Raw genomic sequence first — 27044 nt, 5'->3', positions numbered from 1 at the left:
ACAATGCTTCCGCTGCTGTAAATTTGGCCACACTGCCAAATTCTGTAGCTTAACTACCTCCACTTGCAGCCACTGCACCGGCGATCACCCATACAAAGAATGTAAAAATAAAGAATCAATACCAATCTGTGTAAATTGTAGGTACGAAAAAATCGGCTCCACCAATCACAACGCACGGGACAGCTCCTGCACCATTTACCAACGAATTAAGTCCAACCTAATAAAACAGACCGAATATGGACCAACAGACCAATAACTCTATTAGTATTCTTCAGTTCAATGCTGGAAGAAGTATCGCTGCTTCTTCCATCCTCAACTCACTTATGAACAATTACGACATCATCTTTTGTCAGGAGCCGTACTGTCTTCGCAATAATCCGGCCTGCCTTCCCTACAGCTGTAACATTCTCAGGGGCACCGCTGATTACCCCTGGGCTGTTACCATTATCGTCAGCAACAGGTTATCCATCCTCCATCATAAAACCTTAAGTACAGAGTACATCTGCTGTACGGAGTTGTCAACCAGCAATCAAAGGTACATTATGATCAATTATTATTGCCCCAAGGACTTAAATATCGACCAGATCTTAAATAACATCCAGCAAATTATGAACCACTTCCCAAACACCTTTTTCATACTTGCTGGCGACACCAACGCCCATTCCCCAACCTGGGGGGGCGATCGCCAGGACGGTCGAGGTAGAACCCTCGAGGACTTCTTCGCCCACAACGGTATGCTTGTTGTCAACAATCCTTCTTCCCCACCTACCTTTACCTCTACCCAAGGTCATAGTTGGATCGATGTGACAGCCTGTTCTCTGGGTTGTTACACTTCCATCAACGACTGGAGAATTCTCGACGATAACATCGATGACCATGCCTTTATTTCCTTCACCCTTGGCGTCAGCCCTGACGATACCACTCACCAACAGCCGAAGTTTAATATTAAAAGAGCAAACTGGACGGACTTACAAATTTTCCTCCAAACCAATCTCGTTGACTACAATTGTGATAACAGCACCGAAGCCCGAAGTCGTATCAATCAGAACATTAATATCATCAATACTGCATGCAATCTGTACATTCCTAAGTGTGCTAATAAAAGAAAATCCGTGCCATGGTGGACTGAGGAATTGACTAACCTCAGAAAAACTAACATCCATCTAAGAAAAGAATATCAGACTTGTCGCACACAACCTACTCGTGACGCCCTTAAGCAACGTTATTACCAGCACCTGAATACCTATAAAGACGAAATTAAAAAAGCAAAACGAGAATCCTGGAGTAAATATTGTGCTGACGCTGCTAAAAATCCATGGGGCTTTATTACAAGACTGTGTACTGGCAAACTAAGGAAATCTCAAATTCTGCATTCTAACATTGCGGGCGAAACCTTCTATCAGGTGGCAAACAAAAAGATCGATAGCTATTGTCTTCGGGATCGGGACGATCTTGACACCAACACTCAGCAAAGGATTCGGGCTAATGTTTACACCACTATCAATACCGACGATTCACCGAGCTTTCACTATCATGAAATCGAAAATGCCTTCAATACTCTCCGCAACCGCAAGGCCCCGGGACACGACGACATTACCCCCGAGCTTGCAAAGAAACTTTGGAGTATCATTCCATTCCAACTCCTCGATCTCTACAACACCTGTTTAAAACACGGCATCTTTCCGAATACCTGGAAGCATGCCAAGATAATACCTGTCCCAAAGCCCGGCAACTCCGAAGACTGTAGACCAATATCCCTCCTCCCCGTACTGGGGAAAATTCTGGAACGACTTCTCAACAATAGGCTTATATGGCACATCGAAACAAACCACCTGCTCCATACCTCTCAATTCGGCTTTCGGCCGCAAAAATCCTCAGAAGACGCCATCAAGGACGCAGTAGACAACATCAATAACCTTCTCGAGAGTTATAAGTATGTCCTGGCGATAAGCTTGGACATCGCGAAAGCTTTTGACTCCGCCTGGTGGCCTAGGATATTTCAGGGCCTGAGAGACTTTCACTGCCCAGCCAACATCTATTATATTTTGAGGGATTACCTCAACCACAGGACAGCTACGATGCAGTATGGAAACTACACTGCCCACCGAAACGTGGTCCGCGGATGCCCTCAGGGCTCTGTCTGTGGCCCGGTTCTCTGGAATATAGCCTTCAATAGCTTTCTCACTCAGGACTTTGGCCAACATCATATCACAGCCTACGCCGACGACGCCCTAGTGCTCGTGGGGGGCCGTTCTCGCGCCGCTCTTGAGGGCCTCGGTAACAAAGTATTGCACAACATCCTTACCTGGGGAAGTGATAATAAACTACATTTTAATGCGGCAAAAACTAATGCCATCGTCTTCAACAAGCCTGGCCAACCTAATCTGTACCGCAGGGTGCCCACTCTCAAAATGGGTAACCATTCCATCGCTGTCAAGAAAACAATTAAATACCTGGGTGTCATTCTTGACTACAGGCTACTCTGGAACCCTCATATCGATTATGTCACTGATCGTACAGGAAAAATTTTCACTGCCTTTGCACGTGTTGCGAGGAAGCGTTGGGGGCTGGCCTCTGAGGCCATGGATACCATCTACCGCCAGATCTTTACCCCCATCATCACTTATGCCTGCAGCAGTTGGAGCTGGGCCGTGCCCAAGGTACACATAAAACGGAAGCTGGTGGCCGCACAACGTAGAGCCCTCATTTACATCACGAGGGCTTACTCCACCACTCCTAACGTTTCGCTACAAGTCCTCGCAAAAAAGCCGCCTATTGACAAATATATTATTTCATCCTCCATCCTCTGGCAACTGAAGCACGGCCACAACATAAATACAGAAGGCCTCACCGTTAACAGCGAAGACCTCGAGCAAAATATTCCCATTGCTAACTCAAGGAATCCCGCCATACCTATTCAAATCAACTTCTTGCAACCTAACCAAACGGACCTTCAAATATATACCGACGGTTCGAAGACCGGCCTCAACGTTGGTTGTAGCTTTGTAGCCTACAACAATAATACTGAAATCACCTACGAGCGTTACAGGCTCGGCGATAACTGCTCCGTTCTGCAGGCAGAGCTTTTTGCCATCCATATGGCTGTGGCCTGGTCCTCCAACAATTACTCCTCCTCTACCATAGCTATAATTTCCGATAGCGCATCGGCAATCTCTCTTTTGAAAAAGCAAACACTCCATCCCATTGCAGACAATATCCAGAGAGGCATCTTCACCTCAAATAACCTATATCACATCCTCTGGACCAGGGCCCATCAGGGCACGACCGGAAACGAGAGGGCTGATTCACTGGCCAAGTCCGCCAGCACCGATCTTGATCTACCAGTGGCATACAGCAAACTCAGCAGCCACAACACCAAGTTAATTCTCAGGGACCATCTTCTCACCCTTTGGCAACAGGATTGGGATGATCGGAGGCACCCCACTACCCACAGGCTCATTCCAGACATTAACAACTTTATTAAAAGCAAGTGGTACAGCCCCAATCAACGAATGAGCCAATTCCTGACTAACCACGGGAATTTCTACTCCTACTTGGCCAGATTCAAAAACGCACCCGACACCAACTGTCCATTATGCGGCGTGGAAGACAGCTCTACCCACTACCTTCTTGACTGCCCCGCTTTGGAGCTACAAAGGCTTCACCTAAAGATCTTGCTGGAAGCCCACGGCAAATTGTGGCCCAACGACTGCCACGAAATTTTTATTTACGAAGACACCTATAAGGCCCTTAAGACCTTAATAGACAGTTATTTTACCTGTGTCACATTGCCCAGGTAACTGCTCTTTGCACCTACTTTTGTACCACTGTACTTAGTGTATTTTATTATTATTATTATTATTAGTATTATTACTTCGTTTATTGTTTAACTATTTTGCGTTCCCGTACATTGGGATTATTGTTCAACGTTTTGTATTCCTGTATATGGTGATTATGTCTTATTAATTGTATTCATTACTATTTTGTTTACTATTTAATCTTTTGCATTATGTACATAGTTTTACAACTTATTATTTGTAGTTTTTTTTTTTACTTTTGTTTTCGTTTAATCATTAGCATTTCTGTGCATTGTGTTTACTACTTGTATTGTGTTTGTATTTTGTATCATATTGTGTTTATTGTATATTTGTCTGTATTTTGTACACTGTATTTTGTTTAATTATTTGTAACCCTGTATATTGTGTTTATTGTTCTACTTTCTGTATCCATGTTTAGTGTATTATTGTTTATCCTTTTGTATACCTTACATTGTCTTTATTGCTTGTATATTGTACATAACTATTCCATGTACTACTTTGTTTCACCCGGTTATGTTTTAACGGCACCGGGAATGTACCCATTGGTATTTGTTTAATAAAATATATCTGTATCTGTATATATATCTGTCCCTATCTACTGCTATATGGTATAACTGCTATATGGTATGCTGTGATATTTGCTCTTAAAAAATGTCGAGTTTTTTGTGGTAAATTGTGTTGTACGTTGTGACTTTTGGTGGATTATTGTGTCTAAAGGTGTCACGGACATAGTTCTGTCAAGTAAGCAATTGTAATTCTAATAATTTTCAAATTCCGAGCGGAAAACTACTTTTTTCGCTTAACCGGGTCTACCGTTTCCGGAAAATCGAATTCAGGAACGGCATTCTGTTCGGGTTGTGGATACAAGTACCGTCCCCGAAATTCGTCGAATTCGGACCATTATTTACCGAATTACAAGACTACTTCCGGTCGGCTATCGAACGCGATTATCTCGCTTCCGGCTTGACGTTTCTAAATAATTTTCGGGTGTCACGATTTACACCTAATAAGTGACTTGTTTGTAAATTTTCATCGATTTCTATACAGTACTTTTTAAACTATGGCGATTCTTAAATCTAGTTCGATTCCAACATTTTCACTGCACGTGGTCACCGTGGCAACGGTCATTGACCTTTAGGTAAAAATCAACATCGTGCGATTTCTCGAGTTCTTCTGTTTACTTTATGGACATATTATATATTTTTGGAATCAGCTCATCGTGTAGAAGACGATCAGCCTATTTTTGTGATAATTAGAATAAGTCTGCTCTAAATATAATTATTTAAGTTATTATTTGGACTGTTACTAATTATAGTTTTAAATAATTATAGTTATTATTTCTCTATATATTTATTATTGCATATCAAATATTGCCTTATTTCATAAAATGAATGAGTTAATTACAGCACACTCGTCCCTCTCTGTGGCACGTGATGCCGCAAATGCGGTAATTTGCGATTTAAAAACCTACATTGCTGAAAATGCAAATTCAAAATTTTCTACTAATAGACATACAGACTACATTCTAGACTGTATAGATAGAGTTATCAATATTTATGAGAATACTGCTATTTCTGAAATGTTAAACGTGATTTCCAACAAGATTGATAAGATATACGATAACTGCACTAGAACCTATGATACCACTGAGAATATCCTGAACAAACAGGATGACGTTCTCAAGCGCCTAAATGACTTAAATGGTTTAAACGTAAATAAAACCGAGGGTGATAACTCCCCTAAATTATATAGTGAGGTACTTATGTCTAGCAGGAAAGATTCTCGCAAACAGCAACTTAAACAAACATCTAATAATGTACTTCTTATATACGATATGAGCGAATATAAAAGCAGTGAAAATGTTAAGAAGCTAATCAAAGAACGTATTGACCCTACTAAGATAAAAATAGGAGTAGATAAGGTGCGCAAAATTGACAATGGGGGCATTGCATTGGAGTTGGAGAAAAGCGACGATATCGAAGTGCTTGAGCAGTATGTTAAAGAGAACGTTCCCGAGGTACACACCAGAAAACCCGTAAAGAGAAAACCTCACATAATGCTATTCTCTGTCCCCAAACATAATAGTGAAAAAGAACTAATTGATAACCTTTATCACCAAAACGAACTATTCTACTCACTATACAATGAAAATGATTTTAATAATGAACTTCGACTTAAGTTCACAACTGGTAAACGAAACAGGGAGTATCAAAACTGGGTGATTGAGGTGTCTCCCTCTCTACGCAAGCACCTGCTTCGTCTTGGTAAAGTTAATATTGGTTGGTCACGCTGCAGGGCTGTTGACTTTTGCCCAGTCTTGCAGTGCTACAGATGTTGCCGCTACGGTCACAGCACTAAACAGTGTTTAGAGAATGATAATATATGTAGCCATTGCGCGGAACATCATGCTTTCAAGGATTGTCCAAACATGAACAACATACCAATATGTATTAATTGCCGGCATAGTCATATTGAGAACCACAACCACAATGCACGTGATTCCAAATGTAAAATATATCAAAGAATTAAAAACAACTTAATAAGTAGAACTGATTATGGGACAAACTAACACTGATAATATTCGTGTACTGCAAGTTAACTTACAACGAAGCATTGCTGCTTGCTCGCTGCTTGCCAGCGATATTCACAATTATGATCTGGTTTTAATACAGGAACCGTACTGCGTTAACAACTTGCCGGCCTCTTATCCTGCCTTTTGTAATGTTATAAAAGGTACTGAGAACACACCTTGGGCTGTCATTGTCGCACCACACAGGCATATTCCCATCTTTCATTTGAGTACCCTTAGTACCGAGTACATGGTATGCATTGAAACTCTTATACATAACCTAAGACTTATTATTGTTAATGTGTATTGCCCCCGGCGCAAAATATCAATGATATTCTTAACACGCTGCAACAGCTAATCGATTTTTACCCATCTCACAACTTTATAATTGCTGGCGACATTAACTCTCATTCGCCTATATGGGGCGGCGAAGTAACCGACAGCAGAGGAGTGGCTTTTGAGGAATTTATCGCATCAAATAGCCTTTATATTATAAATGATCCACGTTCCCTGCCTACATTTGATAATGACCGGTACTTTTCCTGGGTAGATATTACCGCTTGTTCTAGTGGATGTTTTCACGCCATACATGATTGGCAGGTGATGAATACACACAATTTTTCCGACCATGCGTACATCACATTTGTAATCCGTGGCTCAGACAATGGACAGCCTGGAATTGGACGGGCAAGGTATAATCCTTGTAAAGCTAATTGGGCTGAACTTGCAAACTTCCTTGATGATAGGCTGGACCTCACAGAATGTAACACCATTGAGGAAGGTAGGGCTAAAATACAATCTAATATTCAAATTATTAATCAGGCTTGCGAGCTTTACATTCCCAAAATCATACCCACTCGCAAGCTGGTTCCGTGGTGGACCACTGAACTCTCTATGCTGCGAAGACGTAACGTATATTTGTGTCGCAAGTATAAACGCTGTTGAAACCCACCCGAGAGAAACAGACTCCGTGAGGAATATCTGCAGCATCAAAGAACATACAAGGACACGATTCTTATCACAAAAACACAATCTTGGCGTGACTATTGCACTCGTGCATCTGCGAACCCTTGGGGGTACTTAACTAAAATGTGTACTGGGAAGTTAAAACGAAGTACTATTCTTACACCCATCACAACTCACACCTCCACTACAACCAATCTGAATGAAACCGCGGAGGCCTTACTTAATTCTTTCTGTATTAGGGACCTGGAACTAAATGATACAGAATGGCATCGCGATCTTCGTGCTAACTGCATGCTCCCTTCTCTCTCCAATAATACTCCTCCCTTTACATACACTGAAGTGGACATGGCCTTTCGCAATCTTAAACAGAATAAGGCTCCGGGAGATGACGGAATAACAGCTTGTATTGCCAAGATGCTATGGCACATCATCCCTGAACACTTACACACTCTTTACAACCTGTGCTTACACTTTGGAATTTTTCCTAAACAGTGGAAAGTGGCCCATATTGTCCCGATTCCTAAGTCCTCTATGTCTAATGAAGTTAGACCAATTTCCCTACTGTCAATTTTGGGGAAAATCCTGGAGAAACTCATGACTGATCGCTTATCCTGGCACTTGGAATCAACGTACAAACTGAATGACTTTCAATTCGGTTTTCGGCATCAGAAGTCTACTGCCAATGCAATAACTACTGTGGTTGACAAAATACATGGGCTTCTTACAAATAACACCTACGTGCTCGGCCTTAGCTTAGATATAAGCAAGGCATTTGATTCGGCCTGGTGGCCATTGATACATTATCAACTTAGAAACTTCTCTTGCCCAGGTAATATCTATCAGCTGTGCTGCGATTACTTAAGTCAAAGAACAGCCACGTTTTCCATTGGTTCTCTTAACTTTCATCGTGAGGTGCAAAGAGGGTGCCCTCAGGGGTCGGTGTGTGGGCCTTTGTTCTGGGTGATTCTGTTTGACCGCTTTCTGTGTCAGGATTTTGGCCAGGACATGTCGGTTGCTTACGCGGATGATGCGTTTCTCCTCTTTGGTGGAAAATCTCGTGCGGACCTAGAAAACAAGGGCAACTTTGCATTGGACAAGATCTACGAATGGGGGCTAACTCACAAACTTGCTTTCAATGCTTCTAAAAGCAAGGCTATTGTCTTCAACAGGGCAGGCCAAAGAAATATATATGCAAGAGTTCCAACCCTTTACATGAAGAGGAAAAAGATCGAAGTTGTACGAGAACTAAAATATCTTGGGGTCGTACTTGACCATAGTCTTACTTGGAATAGTCATATTCAGTATATCACTACACAAACAACTGGTATAATGCATGCTTTTGCTAAGGTGGCCAAGACAAACTGGGGGTTGGGTGTATCTGCGATGACTGCAATTTATGACAGTATATTCATACCCGTCCTCACCTACGGTTGTGGCGTCTGGGGGGTGCTGCTAACAAAGTGCACCAAAAACGTAGGTTAATTTCAGCCCAAAGGAGAGCGCTATTATTAATCACAAAGGCCTACAGGACAACGTCCAATGCGTGCCTGCAAGTTTTGGCTTGTAAGCCACCTATCGATAAGTACATCAGTTTCCTTCAGGAAATCTGGAAGATTAAGCTTGGCGATCCCCCCTCTACACAGTCTAATCTTTTCACTGATGAAACTTTGGAGGTTGACATACCTTTTAGACACACACTGCGTCATTATACTTCGTTTAGGTTCTATGCTGGCTGCCCAATTGACTGTGATGTTACCATTTACACAGATGGTTCTAAACGCGATCATTTGGTTGGCTCTAGCTTTGTAGTGTACAGAGATGGGCTGGAGATTTTCCATGATCTATTCCGTTAAGGACCTCTATGCTCAATTTACCAGGCAGAGCTTCTTGCCATCCTGCGAGCACTAAAATGGAGTAATAGAGTTTCCAACAATAACAACATAGCAATAATTACTGACTCATTTTCGTCTATCACTGCGATTACAAACAACATCGAACACCCTCTGGTACATGAAATACAGAGCATCTTATTGAATTCTGATAATAGGTATTACCTCACCTGGATCCACTCACATAACGGTATCATTGGAAACGACCGGGCTGATGTACTTGCAAAAGCTGCAGCTGAGGATGTAAACATTGCCATTGAATACAATAGTATATCACTTAATGTGTTAAAAGCAATCCTATGGAATGATCTGATCCTAGAATGGCAGTCTGAATGGGACACAAATACGTCTATTACAAAGGACTTTTTCCCAAACATCGGCAAACGTCTGCGTAATACCTGGGTCAATATCAATCACCACACAGTACAATTTTTCACTGGACATGGCCGTTTTAATTCTTACCTTACACGTTTTACATCCTGTGACAACGATCTCTGTCTGGTGTGCGAAGTCACTGATGGCAGCATGCATTATATCTATGAATGTCCTATGGTAGAACGCGAACGACACTACCTTCGTACCCTTCTGGATGGAAAAAATTTGCATTGGCCCTGTGAGCCGTGCAATCTTTTATATGACAAAGAAGTTCATGACCAATTTGTGCAAATGATTGACAGTTATTTTCGACTTACCGCCATCACCTAACCCTGCTTTATCCCTTGCTATTATTACTAGCGACAATTATTGCAATCCACTACATTTTGAGTTAACAGACTTGTAGATAAGTATTGATGTATAATACTTGTAGTTAATTATAATGGTGTTAATATTGTTAGTTATTAATTTGAAGTATGTTAATTTTGTAAAGTGTCAATGTGTACTGTTAGTGTAAAGTGCATTGTATATGGTTGCGTACAGTATTGATTTGTATACAGTAATATAGTGTATTGGTTGCGTTATTACATAATTTGTGTAATATACGACAGTACGTGACAAACTATTAACATTGTGATACTAAATTACTGAACTATTCTTTAGTATATTATGGCACATGGCGTGCTCTTCTATAGCATTTGTAATAGTATTGTACAGTACATGTATTCACTTGCAGTATTATCAATACTTATACTATTTTATTATTATTGTATTAGTACAGTAGTGTATTACACTTAAGTACTATTTTGTATCTATTATCATTATTTGTAGCAATGTAGTATTACTCCTCTAATGTAGTACTACTCCTCTTGTGTTTATCCGTGGTATTGTTGCATATGTTATTATCTTTAGTACCTAAATAAATATCACTGTTGGTGTATATTTTGTATATCGCGCTTTTATTGTATATAATTTCTACCGGTATATAATGTATACTGGTGGAAATATTTTCGCATATAGTAATAATGCTAATGTTATTGTATACAGCTGACTATAGTAGTACTATTATGTAATAGCATACAGTAAAATCGAATGTACTAGCTGTTATCTTCACTGTGACTTATATATTATATTTGTAATACATTTGTAATACATTTGTTTGTATACAGTGATATTAATTATACTAGTCTTAATTCTAATCTTTATCATTATATATATATAACCCGTAATTATTATTCAAATGTTATTGTATAAATACATTATGTATAACATAGTACATTAATTCTATACGATGTAATGAACTTTTATTCCTGATAATGCCTTGCGACATCAGGAAATGTAATTACTATTGTTACATTAATAAACCAAATGAATGAATGAATGAATGTCCCTATCTACTCTCCTCCAAAGGGGGTCCAGGGCTTTGGCCCTGGCCTCAACTCGTACGTACCAGCCTTGTCGTGGCGGAGGGGCTCAGTACCCAAGCGGATTCGCTAAGGGTGGCTTGCCATCTTTGCGTGATCTCCCGGGGAAGCCAATGGTGCGGCGGAAGGGCTCAGGTGTAATCCTGTCCTGGAAACTATTACATGTGCTTGGATCACGAACCCGGAGAGAGAGGACTGAAGGCAATCTCCGAGGGTACAGTTCTAAAACTGGGGGTGCACACCTGGGGCGCTAGATAGCAGGGGCCCGGGGGGACTTAGCCGGTTCTTTCTGGCTGCCCCGATCAGCTAGTGTATAATCTTGCCCCCCGTCAGAGTGCGGGGTGGCGCCCGTTCAGGACCATCTGGCGGGGGGTGGGGGCCATTACCGAGGCCACGGGGGTTGCCTTTGGCCCTCTCATAGGCTCTGGAGCGTGGTCGGGCCCATGTGGTGGTGGAAGGGATAGGTGCCCACCTGGGTTTGGGGATTTAAATTCTTATAACTATGGATAGCGATAAAAAGGTAAAACGTTTACAAGTGCAGGGTTTGAGGGGGGGAACTTCCTGGTTCCAACACTAAGGATAGTGGAAAGAAGAGAGGTAGTGGAATTTTAGAGATGAGTTTTGAACAACAGACAGGAATAGAATTGAAAGGAGATGGTAAGAAGATATTAGAACAGCTGGGGCGTATAATAACTGATGTTAATAAAGTATGTACTCAGAAGGATGCTAGATTAACAAAGCCGATAGTTAAAGTGTTAGTTGATTCATATTCAGAATTGAAGGATATAGTACAAACATTAGTATTAAATAATGAATTGTTAAAAGGTAGGTTACAAATGTTAGAAAGTAAAGATCAGGATAGCCAGATTTTAGAAAGAACATATGCAGCTCAAGTTAGAAAGGAACGAACGGATGATGGAAAGTTGGAAGAGCGAGATAATGTAGTTTTAGTTCGAAGTGAGGGAAATGAGGATAGTAATGATATTAAACAGAAATTTCTGGCAGCAATAGATCCTAACAAAGATTTAATACGAATACAGGGGATACGTAAGATGAGAGATAATGGATTAGTTGTAACATTAGCATCATCGGAAGATAAACAGAGGGTATTGGAACATAAACAAATAGAGAATACCAAGTTAAAGTTACAAAGTCCCACTAAACGTCGTCCAAAGCTTATGATAGTTGATGTCCCAAAGGATATATTGGAAGAAGAGTTAGTTGAACGAATTTTTTCACTTAATGCGGATTTAATATATAATAAAGATAGTGTTACTATTATAGATTTTAAAAAGGATTTTAAGTTAGCTTATCGAATTGGTGGGAGAAGAGAATATTTAGTTAATTGGATAATTGAGGTATCACCTAGGTTGCGGAAAAAATTATTAATTTTGTCTAGATTATATATAGAATATCGGAGTTGTCCAGTTAGAGAATACTATGAGATATCGAGCTGTTTTAAATGTCAGATGTTCGGGCATATAGCTAGGAACTGTCGGCAGGAGCAGGATGTATGTTTTCGTTGTGGGAAGAGTGGGCATCGAAGTAGGGAATGTCAGGAAGAAAGTCAACAACGGATATGTATTCCATGTAAGAAATTTGGAAAGCCTTTTAATCATTTTTCGAGGTCTAAGGAATGTCTTTCTTATCAAGCAATGATTTCTAGATATAAGCAGTATGTGGATTATGGATAGCAAATATGTTCGTGACTATATTAGGATATTACAGGTTAATGCGCAGAGAAAGGCTTCCGTACCAGCGGAATTAGGGGTTTTGCACCAGGAGAGAGGGATTGACATACTCTTAATACAGGAACCCTACGCAGTAAAGGGTAGGGTAGTGGGGTATGGATTACAAACAAGGGTTGTGCAGTGTTTCTCAGAAATACCATGGGCAGCTATAATAGTATATAATGATTCTTTATCTGTGTTAGAAATCGCTAATCTATCCTCTAAGAACTGTGCAGTTGCACAGATACTTTATGAAGGTTTTTCTTTTTATGTGGTGAGTTTGTACTTTCCTCCGAGCCAGGATATAGATGTGTCGTTATTAGAATTGGAAAGTTTACTGGGGGTTTTAAAGGGTAAAAGTGTTATTATAGGTTTAGATTCGAATTCGAAGTCACCCTTGTGGGGTTCAGACAGATTAGATATTAAAGGCGAAAAGGTTATGACAGTAATTGCTAAGTGGGATTATGTAGTAATTAATACTCAAAGTGAGGTTCCGACTTTTATGTCAGCACAAGGGGAATCATTTGTAAATATTGCTGTTGTTGCAAATAATATGGCTTCTCGGGTATCTGATTGTTTAGTGACACATGATTTCACTTCTAGTGATCATGCTACAATACAGTATAAAGTAAGTTTTGGTTTGGTGAGGTCGTCTAACTTAGTTACTGTTAAAAGGAAGGCTAATTGGAATAAGTTTAGAAAGGTGATGGAAAATACTTTACAGAGACATAAAACAGTAGTAATTGAAAATAAACGGGATGTTATGTATTTATGTAATTCTATTCAGGGGGCATTCAGTAATGCTATTAAGGTAGTGTTACGAAGGGAAGTTAGAAAGAAGAGGGTTCCAGTATGGTGGAATGACAAGCTAACTGATCTAAGGAAAGAAGTAGGGTTTTATAGAAGACAATTTCAGCGAGAAAAGGATATGGTGTTAAGGGATATTAAGTTACGGGAATATCGAACGAAACATATGGAATATAAATCAAGTATAAGAAAAGCAAAGAAAAATAGCTGGAGAACTTTTGTTCAGGGGACTTCTATAAGAAATGTATGGGGGATTCCATATAAAATAATGTTAGAGAAAATTAAACCTAAACAGATGTTGTGTGCTATAAAGTCATCGAATAGATATTGTATAGATTGGCAGGAAGCAATTACAGAGATTATGGATATCTTATTTCCAGATGACAGCAGTGAAGATGATACAGAGTTGCAATCATTTGTACGTAGTGAAAATGAAAGTTATGAAAATAATAGTCAATCTGAGGATTTCTCTATGAGAGAGTTATTACAGGTATTAAAGTTATCTAAAAATAAAAAAGCTCCAGGGGTGGATGAAATTACTTTTGAAATGGTTAGTCAATCTATGTCAGTAGTACAGACTCCTTTGTTAAGGCTTTATAATAGTTGTTTCAGATATGAAATGTTCCCGAGTGTATGGAAGGTTGGAAAGTTAATAGTAATATTAAAAGGAAGAAATAGAATTAAAACAGATCCTAAATCATATAGACCTATTTGTCTATTGGAGTATTTGGGTAAAATTTTTGAGCGATTGTTGAAACGTAGATTAGGGCAAGCATTAGAGAGGTATGTTGATAATTGGCAGTTTGGTTTTGTTAAGGGGAAATCTACAGTGGATGCTATAGAGTTATTGAGGAAATGGACTAAGGAGTCGGATCGTAAATATGTAGTTGGTGTTTTTGTTGATATAGCGGGAGCCTTCGATCATATTTGGTAGCCTAGTGCGCTTGAGTGTCTACAGAAATATAACTGTCCAATGGATTTATATAAGGTTATTAAAGATTATTTTAACTGTAGAAAGGTAGTTTTTACTGATGGGTCTTTACATAGTTTTAAATGGGTTAATCGGGGATGTCCACAAGGTTCTGTTTTAGGTCCAGAGATCTGGAAATATGTTTTTAATGATATTTTATGTCGTTTAAGGAATTTTAATATGAAGTTTGTAGCTTACGCTGATGATTTGGTTCTGGTTTTCGAGGAGGATACCCGAATAGGCATTGAAAGAAGAGGACAGGAGGTATTGGATGCATTAGAGTTATGGTTGAAGAATATTAAGTTGACCATTGCACCGCAGAAGTCGGTGATGGTCATGCTGAAGGGTTACCTCAGTCCGGATCGTCCCCCTAGCTTAAAAATGCAAGGCACCCCTGTCAGGATGGGGGAAGCAGTCCGATACTTGGGGGTGACCCTAGGCTCGGGCATGTCTCTCTTACCACATGTTGGCAGGGTTTGTGAGAGTGCAGTCACTCAATTAAGTAAGTTTCAGGGGCTTGCAGGCGCAGGGTGGGGGTTGCGGCTTCCTGCCCTGCGTTTACTGTATAGTTCCCTGTTTGTGCTAATAGTTACATATGCGGCTGGTGAGTGGGGCGACGCATTGGGGGCCCTTCATAAAAGGAAATTAAATCAAGCACAAAGAAGTGCTTTTGTTGATTATAACAAGGTCATATAGAACAGCATCAACCCCTGCCTTGCAAATTATTTCTGGTATTTTACCATTAGATTTGGAAGTGTTGAATGAATATTATCGATATAGGTACAGGATTGGTTGTGCTTTTCGGGTGGGCTCTCTCGATTACAGACCAGATCAAATGATTATTCCTAAGAATGAAATGTATAATAAAATAAGGGAAGAATTGAATCAAATATGGGATGAAAGATGGAGGAATGATAGTAGAGGTAGAATAACCTATATATATTTTCCATCAGTTGCGGAGAGGCTCAAGGCACGATGGGTACATACGGACTATTTTGTCTCTCAGATTTTAACGGGTCATGGGGACTTTCGAAGCAAGCTATTTTCTTTTAACTTAATTGATTCGGATTTATGTGAATGTGGGAAAGTCGACATTTTATGTTTGAGTGCCCTTATTTTGAGCATTTGAGAAGGGAAGACGAAATTCTAAAAGAGAATATTGATATTGAAATGTATAGAAAGATGGTGCGTAATCCAGTTACGTATAAGAATACCTTTAGTACGTTAAAGAAGATGCTTGAACTTCGTATAGAATGTCGCTCAGTGAGTTTGCCCAGATGCTCTTAATAATGATTTTACAACTTTTCACTACTTTTATGTCTTTATCTTGGGTTTTATTCTTAAAGTATTTACTTAGTATGTTTTACAATTTAGATATTATATTTTATAGGACATTTTGGAATTAGAAATTTTTAGAATTATTCACTTGTCTGGTTTTTAAGAAATGAATGGCTAGTTAATAGGTTATTTAGAACTGTATTGTATTTGAAAATTAGGAAATATCCACTGATATGTCTAAAGACAGGAGCAGTGGTAGTTAGGACAGAAGGGACTATTGTCCCTATCTACTCCTCCTCGAATGGTGGTCCGGGGCTTTGGCCCGGCCACAACTCGGACGTATTCTGAATTTTGCTATCCTGCAAGGCAAATGATGCGGATTTTAAAAAGTTCGAAACGCACTTTCACAAAAGTGGTATCTTTTTGTTTAGTAAATTTTCTGGAATAAACCACAACTACAAATTATCACTAAATAATTAAAATTGCCACTAAAATTTGACGAAAATTGCAGAGCTCATACTGAAGCAGCCACCATAGAACATAGCTTCAATAGCTTGGTAGATAGGCACAGTTTTCATTTTTTTTGTTTTTACATTTAGGGGTCATCATTTCCCTATACAGGGAGCAGTACTCCTCGCATTGCTAGGCATATCGGGGATTAAAAAAGCAGAAAAACGTTAATAATAAAGGTTACAAAACAACATGTTAGTAAAACACATGAAGTAAAAGAAAAATTTGCTACTAATGGTCCGAGCCACTTGCTCTAGGACTTATTTCACAAAAAAAAAAAAGGGCATATGTAGCCATTCCTGACAACCTAAAGACAACCCCAACTCCCTGATCTAACACCGCGAAAATCGTCGCCCAGGGGAGGGGGACGACCGCCCGGGCGAACCAGCAGCAAGCTGCCGATCCGACCGTGCCGCCGCCCCCGCCCCCAGGAAACCAGAGGGCTGCCGACAGCCCACGTGGCCTCGGAGGAGGCCCCCAGACCCAGCCACAGGTCCTGCACCGGTCGCCAGTCGGCACTATGACTAGGCCCAAGATTATCCAATAGTTGATCAGGGCAGCCAACGGATGCTGGCTAAGCCCCGTTGGGCCCCTAACTACCTATCGCCCCAGGTGTGCCACCCCCAGTTTATCCCCTGTACCCTCGAGAACCTGTCTTCGACCCTCAAATCTCAGGGTGGAGACCAACAAAAGTCAGGAGTGACTACAGGGACAACCTGTGCCCCAGTTTCCCCGTCGCACCTTAAGCTTCCCCCGTGCTTAGCACATTGCCGCACTCGGGTACTAAGCCCCCTCGCCACGTCAAGGCAGGTACGTCAGAGTTGTGGCCTGGGCCAAAGCCGGACCACATTCGAGGAGAGTAGATAGGGACAGATTCAGATTCAGATTCAGATTATTTATTGGCTAATATACTTTAAATGTACATTCCCGGTGCCATAAGCAATATTACCGGGTAAAACAGATTATACTACGTTACAAATCATTTGTAGAGGAGTGTAATCTCCAATAATAATATAATATATCATAATATGACTATTATATAATACAGAATAAAATATTTAACAGATTAAGATAACTATAGCTAAGAAAACATATAACATAAGAAAACATATTACAGTGTACAGATCATACGGTGTCGATGACGAAAACATAGTACAACATATAAAGATTACAAACGTTTCAAAGAAATTGTGGGTGATAGGCAATTTACATCATATGTATTGTGTTACAGAGAATGTGGTTAATTAACAATAGTTTAGCAATATAATTGCTCATTACGTTAACAAAAGTTCACCTTTCACCAGCTGTCAAATGTCGATGTAATCGGACGTCAAAATATTCTAACAGCTATATTCAAGTGGACAAAACAGCGATAATGCAATTATTAAAATTACGTTACAATCATGACCAATGATATACTTATTAGACAGTGGGTCAGTGAACCATAGCAAAATTCAACTATTTAAATGTTTAATTATACAGATTTATTATCTATTTACAAATATTTAAAACATTACGATCATTAATAGTTATCAATCATCACAAGTTAGATTGTAATCTAAGTAATTGACAGTTAATTAATAATTCAGCGTACAAATTAATCAGAATATTCAGCAGTAGATGAATATAGGTTGAACATTGCCAATCTGTTAAAACAGACAACACTAAACATACAATAAAACAGTAAAGCTAAAATTAAAATTAAAATTAAAATAGATAAACAGAGTTAACACTAGTAGTTATTTAGTAGGTATGTTTCCTACAAAGGATTGCTGCACACGTATGCTGTACAGTCCTAATTTTAAAGTTCTTCTGTACAATTGTAACTGTGCAGTCCTTACAAACAAATTTTTCTGTACAAGTAAAGCTGTACAGTTCATACTATTACCAGGAGGTGAGTTGGTACATGGCACCATTCTTCACTTGAAGTTTCAGAAAGTGCGTGACGAGAGTTGTCACTGTAGGTATTCGGTGATAGTCGTGTTCCTCTGCGAAGTGTAGCTGTGCGGCGGTGCAGACCGTGCCGTCTTCTTGGAGTTTTCCATGCAATTGTATCTTTGCAGGAGTTCCTCTGGTGAATACCTCACATGATCATCACAGTGGACGTCCATCAGTGGTGGCTGCAGACACCCACTAAACAAGACACAATAAAGTTATTTCATGCAATACGTGTGAAGCCGTTAAGTCAACAAGGTGGCCCGAAGAGAAAGGACAAAGCAGTGATGTAATATGAACTGAGCTGTGATGGTATATGTCAGGCGGTTGTTGGTGCAGATTCGTGCGGCCAATGTGGACAGATGATGCCATAATAGCTAACTGTTTACAAAAGCTGGCACTGTTGTTCTTATAAAATACATGTTAACCAGTCGAATGAATGCATCATAAGCATCTTTGTGGGTAATTAAATCTACCAAATTCGAAGGCGGCCAGTTGATGTTATGCGAGTCAGCGATGATTTTAAGGGCGCATCTCTCTGCTTCGAGCATAGGGCACTGAAAGATGTAATGTATGCTGCCATCTGTGTTATCGCAGATAGCACACATGGGGCTGGTTATGCCCTTGAAACGGGATAAATATGCAAAGAACCTTCCGTGATTTGATAGCATCTGTGAGATTTTGTGGCTGGGACTGTACCATTTATTAGTCAGAAATTTAGATAAAACAGGAATGAGCTGATGTGTAATCGAGGTGTTATTATCCCAATCTAATTGCCACTTATCTATAGTATCTTCCCAGAGGCTAGATTTAATCGACTGGATACTGAAGTTGTTATATACGATGGGCAGTTCTGTATTGTTCGAGGCCTCCTTAGCAAGAGTATCAGCCCTTTCATTCCCATGGTGGCCCAGATGGCCCTTTATCCAAGTTATTGTAAAATGACAGGAGGAAGAATTCACAATGTTTTGTATGTCATATACAAGTGGATGGAGATTATTTTTCTTCAGAGATGCAATGGCGGAGGCACAGTCAGTTATAATGTTGATTCGTAGGTGTGGGTGGTTGTTTTTACACCAAATAACAGCCATGCAGATTGCAAATAGCTCCGCTTGGAAGCTGGAGCATCGCGCTCCCAATCTAAATTGCTGTTGTTCGATTTCTGTGCCTTCATAGAAGGCAACAAAGCTGCAGCCCACCTTGGCTTCCGACTTCGACCCATCGGTATATATTTCAAGATCCACATTACCAGTGGTGGCAAATTGAATATTAATGAGCTCAGCAGGATGACGAGTCAGGGAGAACTGTACAGGTCTTTCGAATTCGTTGGCATATATTGTCTGGTCTTTGATGTTAACGTTACGGCCCCATTTAACGTACCATAGTTTAGTATAAAATTGAACAACTTTCGGGAGTGGTGGTGTCCTCGCCAAAACTTGTAATGAGGCGTTCGGAGTGGTGCAATAAGCTTTAGTGATTTGGACCAGGGCTCTCCTCTGAGCTGCAATAAGCTTTCTGCAAATGTGTACTTTGTTAACGTCATGGCCCCAGCTGCCACACGCATATGTAGCGATCGGTATAAAGATTTGTCGGTATATTATATCAAGAGCCTCTGAGGCCAGCCCCCATTTTCTTTTGGCAAGACCAGCGAAGGTATTAAAAATTTTACCAGTACGGTTGTTAATATATGACACATGGTCATTCCATAACAGGCGATGTTCTAAAATAACACCAAGATACTTAATGGATTTTTCCACCTTCACTGTGTTTCCATTCATTTTGATCGTAGGTACCCTAGTGTAAAGGTTTTGATTGCCAGGTTTATTAAAGATGATGCATTTTGTTTTCATAGGGTTAAAGCATAGCTTGTGTTCGGTCCCCCATAGTATGATGTTTTCTAAGATCTTATTGCCATTTTCTTCTAGGGTGGCTCGAGTTCGTCCCCCAAAAAGCACCAACGCATCATCAACGTAGGCAATAATATGGTGTTGTCCAAAGTCTTGTTTTAAAAAATCGTCAAAGACAATGTTCCAGAGAAGTGGTCCACAAACCGATCCCTGGGGACAGCCGCGTACTACTCTCCTTTGGATGTTATATGTCCCGAAACAAAGATCTGCATGTCTATTATCCAGATAGTCCATTAATATCCTGTAGATGTTCCGAGGACACTGCCGGCGTCTCAGGCCCTGCAAGATCGATGGCCACCAAGCGCTATCAAAGGCTTTAGCTATATCTAAGCTTATACCAAGTACATAGCGGTTATCCTCAAGTAGTTGGTTTATACGAGTTATTACTTCCTCAATAGCAGCAGGTGCAGAGCGTTGATGGCGGAACCCATATTGACTGTTATGTAGATGTTGTTTACTCTCAATATGCCAATGCAGCCTATTTGCAATTAGCCTCTCTAAGATCTTACCAAGAACTGGTAGCAGTGAAATCGGGCGACATTCGTCTGAAGTTAATGTTTTGGGACAGGGACAATACGTGCTCTTTTCCAAGTGGCAGGGAATATTCCATGTTTGAGACATCCATTATATATTTCAGTTAGTTTCTGTGGGATTAATCTCCATAAATTAAGCGCCAGCTCCGGTGAGATGTCGTCGTGTCCTGCAGCCTTCCTGATGTTAAGGTTATTGAATGCCGAGGCTATTTCCTCGATAGTAAACTGAGGAGTATTGGCTGTATAAATTTCAGTGTAAATTTCTTCTCGAACCTGTTGTTGATTGTCTGTTTCTTGACTCTCAGGGTCTGGAAGGCAGAAGGCATCCATTTTAGTATTGGCGGCCTCGATGAAGGTTTGGCCAATGTCAGAGGAGTGTAAAATCTGTCTGTGTTTTAGTTTGTTAGTGCAGAGGCGTGTTAGAAACCTCCAAGGATTGCCTCGTGCTGCAGCACAATACTCATCCCAAGACCTGAGTTTTGCCTGTTTTATAGCCAGTTTATATATTTGGAGATGTTCAAGAAATTTCTTCTTAAGGTTGGTGCGAAGTGGCACCACGTGGCATTTCTGAAAATTTTTTCTTAATCGGATGTTAGTTGCTCGTAAAGCTTTCAGTTCATTGTTCCACCAGGGAACCGAAGCCCTTTCATTTCTGAATTTTGGTATAAATTTTTTGCAGGCCTCCTCAATTGAGAGTACGGAATTTTCAAGTAGTTGTCTAGCAGTCTCAGGGTCACTGGGTTCATAGATATGAAGGTGTAATTCAAGGTAAGCTTGGAGGCCATCCCAGTCGGCTCTCTTTAAGTTATATTTAAAACGAGGTTGCCATAAATTGAGAACATGGGAATGGATGATTTTAAAAGAAATTATAGCGTGGTCGTCCATTGAATCATCTAAGATTTTCCAATTCCCTACGTACGGAAGACACCCCAGTGAGCAAGCTGTGATGTCTATCCAGCTTTCCCCTTGAGTGGATACAAAAGTCGGCGGGGAAGATGGGTCATTAATTATTTGTAAGTTGTTTTGGGCAAAGAATTCTTCCCAACTTCTCCCGCGTGGGTCAAGGCGGTCCCCTCCCCAGCATGGGGAATGTGCATTAATGTCCCCAGCTATTATAAAAAAGGCATTGGAGAAAGCATCAAGGATGCTCTGCAGGTTTTGTAGATAGTCGTCTAAGTTGCAGTCTTTTGGGCAGTAAACATTTATAAGGATGTATCTGTTCCCATAAACGTATAGTTCAGTACAGCAAGTGTATTTATTACTTATGTTGCTGTGGTGCAGCAACGAGAGGTCAGAGTGTGGGGCAACGGAGGCAGCCCAGGGGTATTCTGCTGTTCCTGTCAAAGTCACGCAGGTGGAGGGAAGACAGGCAGGTTTATGTTTAATACAATACGGTTCTTGTAAAAGGATAAAATCATGTCGGTTAATAATAGATGCAAGCATGGAGGTTGCTGCAATGCTTCTGCCGAGATTGTATTGCAGAAGACTAATTTCACAATTATTACTTGCCATAGTCAACTTGTCTAAGTAGGTTGGATTTGATTCTCTGGTAGATCGGGCATTGGTAATCTCTAGCGTTATGCTCAATATGTGAATGACCTTCATGCTTGCAGTTGCGGCATACAGCGTATTTATCTTTGTTAGGGCATTCATTGAATGTATGTTGTCCAGTACAATGGCTGCAAGTAGGAGCTTCTTGGCTGCATGAACTCGTAGAGTGCCCGAAACGGCAGCACCTGTAGCATTGTAGAACAGGGCAAAAGTCCATAACTTTGCACTTGGACCATTGCAGCGAAACCTTTCCCATCTTTAATAATAGTTTTCTTATGCAAGGTGTGACTTGTATTGTCCAGTTGTTATAGTATTTGTTTTTCCTACCCATCATGAACTTAACGGTGCAAGATGCCTTAAACTCCTGTTCCTTGTATGTATCAGAAATAAACTCGTTTTGTTGGTATAGGTGCGTTAATAAGTCTTCTTTAGTGATCTGGGTAGGGACGGAATAAATAGCAAGGTGAGGTAGCTTCTTTTTAGGTTTCTTAATTACTATTTGAGGAATTTCCTTTTTAATATGCTGCTCTAGCTTGTTGGCATCGTCAGGATTGCTCAGTTCAATAGCGACTCCCCCGCCGCCAATATTCCTCATTTTATCAATTCCTATGCCTAGTTGCAAAGGATTGACCTTTTCGTATAGTCGATGTCGCAATTTGTTGCCAAATTTGATTTTCCCAAGCCCGTTCCCTTGGCTGTGGTTTCGCTAGATAGTAGATAGGGACATCATTATTCATTCATTATCTTTATTGTACAATAACACTAAGTACAATGTCCTGCTCCGCTTAAGCACTACAGGATCATAACCATTACAGAGAAATCCCGGGTTACAAAGAACACAAATGAATCGAGAGAAACAAAAAAAAAACAACAAAAACAAACACGGAAACAAACAAGTAATGCAGCCATCTTGCTGCAGCACTACAGAGAAACTACCTGTTGTAGTGCGAACGCGACAATACAAACAAACGCGAGAGGGCGAAACAAGATGCAGCAAGGTTGCACCGACAAACCCAATCTGTGCCAGCGGCACTAATACCATTGTAACATCATCACGAACTCACGAGACTAACATTAACGCGCGAACTTAAAAGAAAAGTTGAACTGGACAAGGAACACTACGGCAAGTAGTCCGCGGTTTTGACATACAATGCCTTGGCCTTTAAATACAAAGGACATTCTTTGTCCAGGGTGTTGTGCTCGTGCTCAACAAAGCCTTCTCTTATACAGTTGGAACATTTCGGTTTTTCACTTTTCTTAGTGCATTCTTGAAATAAATGATTATCTCCGCAATGGCTACAGACTTTATTTTTTGCAGAACAGTTAATCGCCAGATGTCCGAAGCTTAAACATTTGTAACATTGTCGAACTGGTATGAAGTCATATACATAACATGTCTTCCACTGTATATATAGTAGTCCCTCTTTTTTGATTTCAGTTCTAATCTCTGGTGCCACCTCTATCACCCACGATAAGTAATCATTATCTCTCTGTTTTACTGAAAACCGAACGGCAACTTTCTCTCGAAGTTCCTCCATCGTAAACTTAGTTAAAAAGTATGTATTCTGATCCTTAATATACTCCAGCAATTCCTCTTTATTGATTGACTTGGGGACAGATGCTATTTTCATAAGCGGTAAACGCCTTCTCGCATTCCGCGCAGTCAGTCCCTCCAATTTGTTTGCTTTCTCCTGTAAAAATTCAGCATCCTCCCTATTAGTAGTATCAATGGCAATTCCACCATTGTTGATTTTTCTCACCCGTTTGATAGGCATCTGACATTTCTTTACGTCAAATTGTTTTGTAAGCAGCGCTCTGGTCTCTTCGGATGTACTATTCTCTTTTTCGTTATAGACGAGCACAGTATATGTTGGTGTTAAGGGTTTATTTTCTGGCTGTGTGTTTTTAATTCCTCTTTGCAATATACGACTATATGAAGGAGCGGTCCCTGTAGTCCCTTCCATCCTAACTGAGGAAGCCTTCTCCAGATTAAGAATATTCTGTTTAACTTCCTGTATAGCATCTATATTTTTGTTACCCTGTTCATCTATTAATAGTTTAACTTCCTCCTTAGTTGCTAGCAATTCGAATTTCTCAAGCAATACTCCAGAGATAGAGTTTTTCTTAATGACCTCTTCAGCGCTCTTAGCCAAAATTTTAAATTTTTCTACTATAAATCTAATGTGTTCTCCAGTGCCTAATCTCCCTTTTGAATTATTGCGAGAGTATTTCTTATATTCCTCGATGATTTTTTCCGAGAACTCCAAAAATTCCTGAAGTGTGCTGATGGCCATCCTATTTCGATACAGAAAAAGGCCCAAGCTCGAACACTTAAACAGTAAGAACGCGAGCAGATGGTCAGCAAAGTGACGCAGCTGATATAACAGGAGTTCCGTCGATAGTCGTTGCTAAAGCAGCGGCCGTTAAGAAAATCCGTTAAAAGGTCACTGACCCCGTCAAGTGATGAAAAGTGGAAAAAACCAAACTTGCCGTAATTCACTAAATTCTAAAGATAATCTGCTCAAATTTTGAGAAAAAATTAGTGAAGGCAAGGCGGGTGAGAGAAAATAAACAAATCCTATGGATGACAAACCGGAGGCCCGACGCGGCCCACCGAATCCCGCCGAAACGAAACCGAAACTAAGTTGTAACTAACTAACGGATGGGCCAATTTGCCCCAAAATTCAGAACAATGCTCACAGACACTTTCTCAAAATAGTTCTGTCGATGTTTCCGATCCAGCGGCGTTGGTACTCCGGAAAATCGATCCGAAAAACACTGAACTTCAAGCACTCGTATCTCCAAAAATTTTTGGGTTTATCTCCAAAATTCTCACACCACCTTACTCCTCTCACTTTCACGGATCCATCGGTGTAATGCACTACACTAAAACAGTTAAATCCATGGAAAAAACTTCGCGTGAACAGGAGCCAACTTTTGCATGACCGATCCGCTTCGCAACACGACGCCCTAGTAGATAGGGACATTCATTTCATTTCATTCATTAATTTATTAACGTAACAATAAAATTACATTTCCTGATATCGCAGAGCATGATCAGGAATAAATTTTCGTTACAATATATAGAATTATTACTGTACTAAGTACCATATAATGTATGCACTAACATTCATTATGAGAAGTATAGTGAGTATATATATAATAACAAAATAATAACAGTATATATATGTAATAACAAAAAGAAAATAATAACTAATGAAATTAATATTATCAAGTATTAATAAATGTATATCAGATAAGATATTTACAAAACGATTAAGATAACAGCAGGAACAGTCCATGTTACTATACGCTGTTATGTAATAAGATTACTATAGTCTACTGAGTGCGTTCAGATTAGCATTAACATTTTACCATATACAGTACCAGTACGGCCGACTATACGTGCATACATTATATATACTTTACAATATATAATATATAATATACTTTACAATATACAATGTATAGACTTTATATAGTATTTACCAACAGTACAGAATTAATAATATTATAAGTACTGACATATTCAGCAATGCTACAATGAGCACATACGCAATACCACTACAAATAGAAGCAGTGGGAATATAGTCAATATGACTATGTATTGCTATATAAAACATATATATATATGCAATATATATTGCTATATAAGATACAGAAAAAAGTGAAAAAGTAACTTATACAATCAACACAACCGAACTGCCATGGTATAACTCCATCACAGTCTATCACGCACATTAACAACGCAATAGCATAAATACCAATATATAGATTATATTTACAACTATGCATATGGGTATAATATACAGTATATTACTATATACAATATATACATAATTACACATGCAACTGCGATATACCCAATATTAAGAACATTACTATTGTATACAGTAGCATGGCCACTACCATGCGCTGTATACATGACAAACACTAAATGCAATATACAGAGCAGCATTATTATTACATTACATACATTATATGTTGCAACATGTATACGATATCATTGCTAGATATTACTGCATATTGTTCGTTTTACACTATATACACAATATAAACATAATATTCGTTATAAACAACAACATTACTATATATTAGTGCTAGATACAATAATATTAGTATATAAATTTCATAGACAATTCACCACCACACAGTATACATCGCCAATGCAACTCTACTGTGTATAATAACATTACTATATGCCGAGTATATACGGTTGCAGAATACAGTACATCAGGTAGTTGAATTAAAAATTTTCGAATATCAAATAAAGTAGCGATGAACGCTAACAGGTCACAGTAGCAGTATATAATAACTAACATATTGCAGTTAGTAATAGTCGAGTAATACGAGAGTAAATAGTCACAATAACAGTTTACACTGTCTATTAACAGTAATTAACATTACAGTAACAATTAATAATCACAAAAACAATCTACATAGTCAAATTGCAGTGGCTAACATCAGAACTGTAATCTGTTATAGCAGTTAACTTCATAGCAGTAATTGTGAACGTAGCAAAACAGTGGTAAACAACATATTTGTAGACAATTAAAATAAGAAATGTTAGCTGTGATATACCCAATAACATAAACTGTGAGTACGATTCAACAATGGTTAATAACAAAACTATTAACTGTAAAATGCAGTGGATTACCCGTAACATTCCCTACGATTCAACATTGGTTAATAACAAAACTATTAACTGTAAAATGCAGTGGATTACCCGTAACATTCCCTAATAAAGTAGCACAAGATACTACAAAATAAGATACTGCAGAG

At 39.6% G+C, this 27044-nt stretch overlaps 1 protein-coding gene across 1 annotated transcript; it reads right to left on the bottom strand.

Annotated features, from left to right (window-relative positions):
- Positions 1 to 18648: 18648 nt before the first annotated feature.
- LOC136978096 (uncharacterized) lies at positions 18649 to 20049 on the bottom strand. The gene has a single exon (XM_067273752.1). It carries the CDS (start codon positions 20047 to 20049, stop codon positions 18649 to 18651), a length of 1401 nt encoding a protein of 466 aa, XP_067129853.1.
- Between the last annotated feature and the right edge of the window lie 6995 nt (positions 20050 to 27044).

The sequence above is a fragment of the Centruroides vittatus genome, unplaced genomic scaffold (genome assembly GCF_030686945.1).
Source record: "Centruroides vittatus isolate TY-2023 unplaced genomic scaffold, ASM3068694v2 contig_113, whole genome shotgun sequence".
Taxonomy (NCBI): domain Eukaryota; kingdom Metazoa; phylum Arthropoda; class Arachnida; order Scorpiones; family Buthidae; genus Centruroides; species Centruroides vittatus.
The sequence above is the reverse complement of the archived record's forward strand: the minus strand, read 5'-3'. Positions and strand labels throughout refer to the sequence as shown.

Excerpts from the sequence above, each read along its gene's own strand:
- LOC136978096 (XM_067273752.1), bottom strand. The coding sequence starts at position 20,049 with ATGAATGGAAACACAGTGAAGGTGGAAAAATCCATTAAGTATCTTGGT.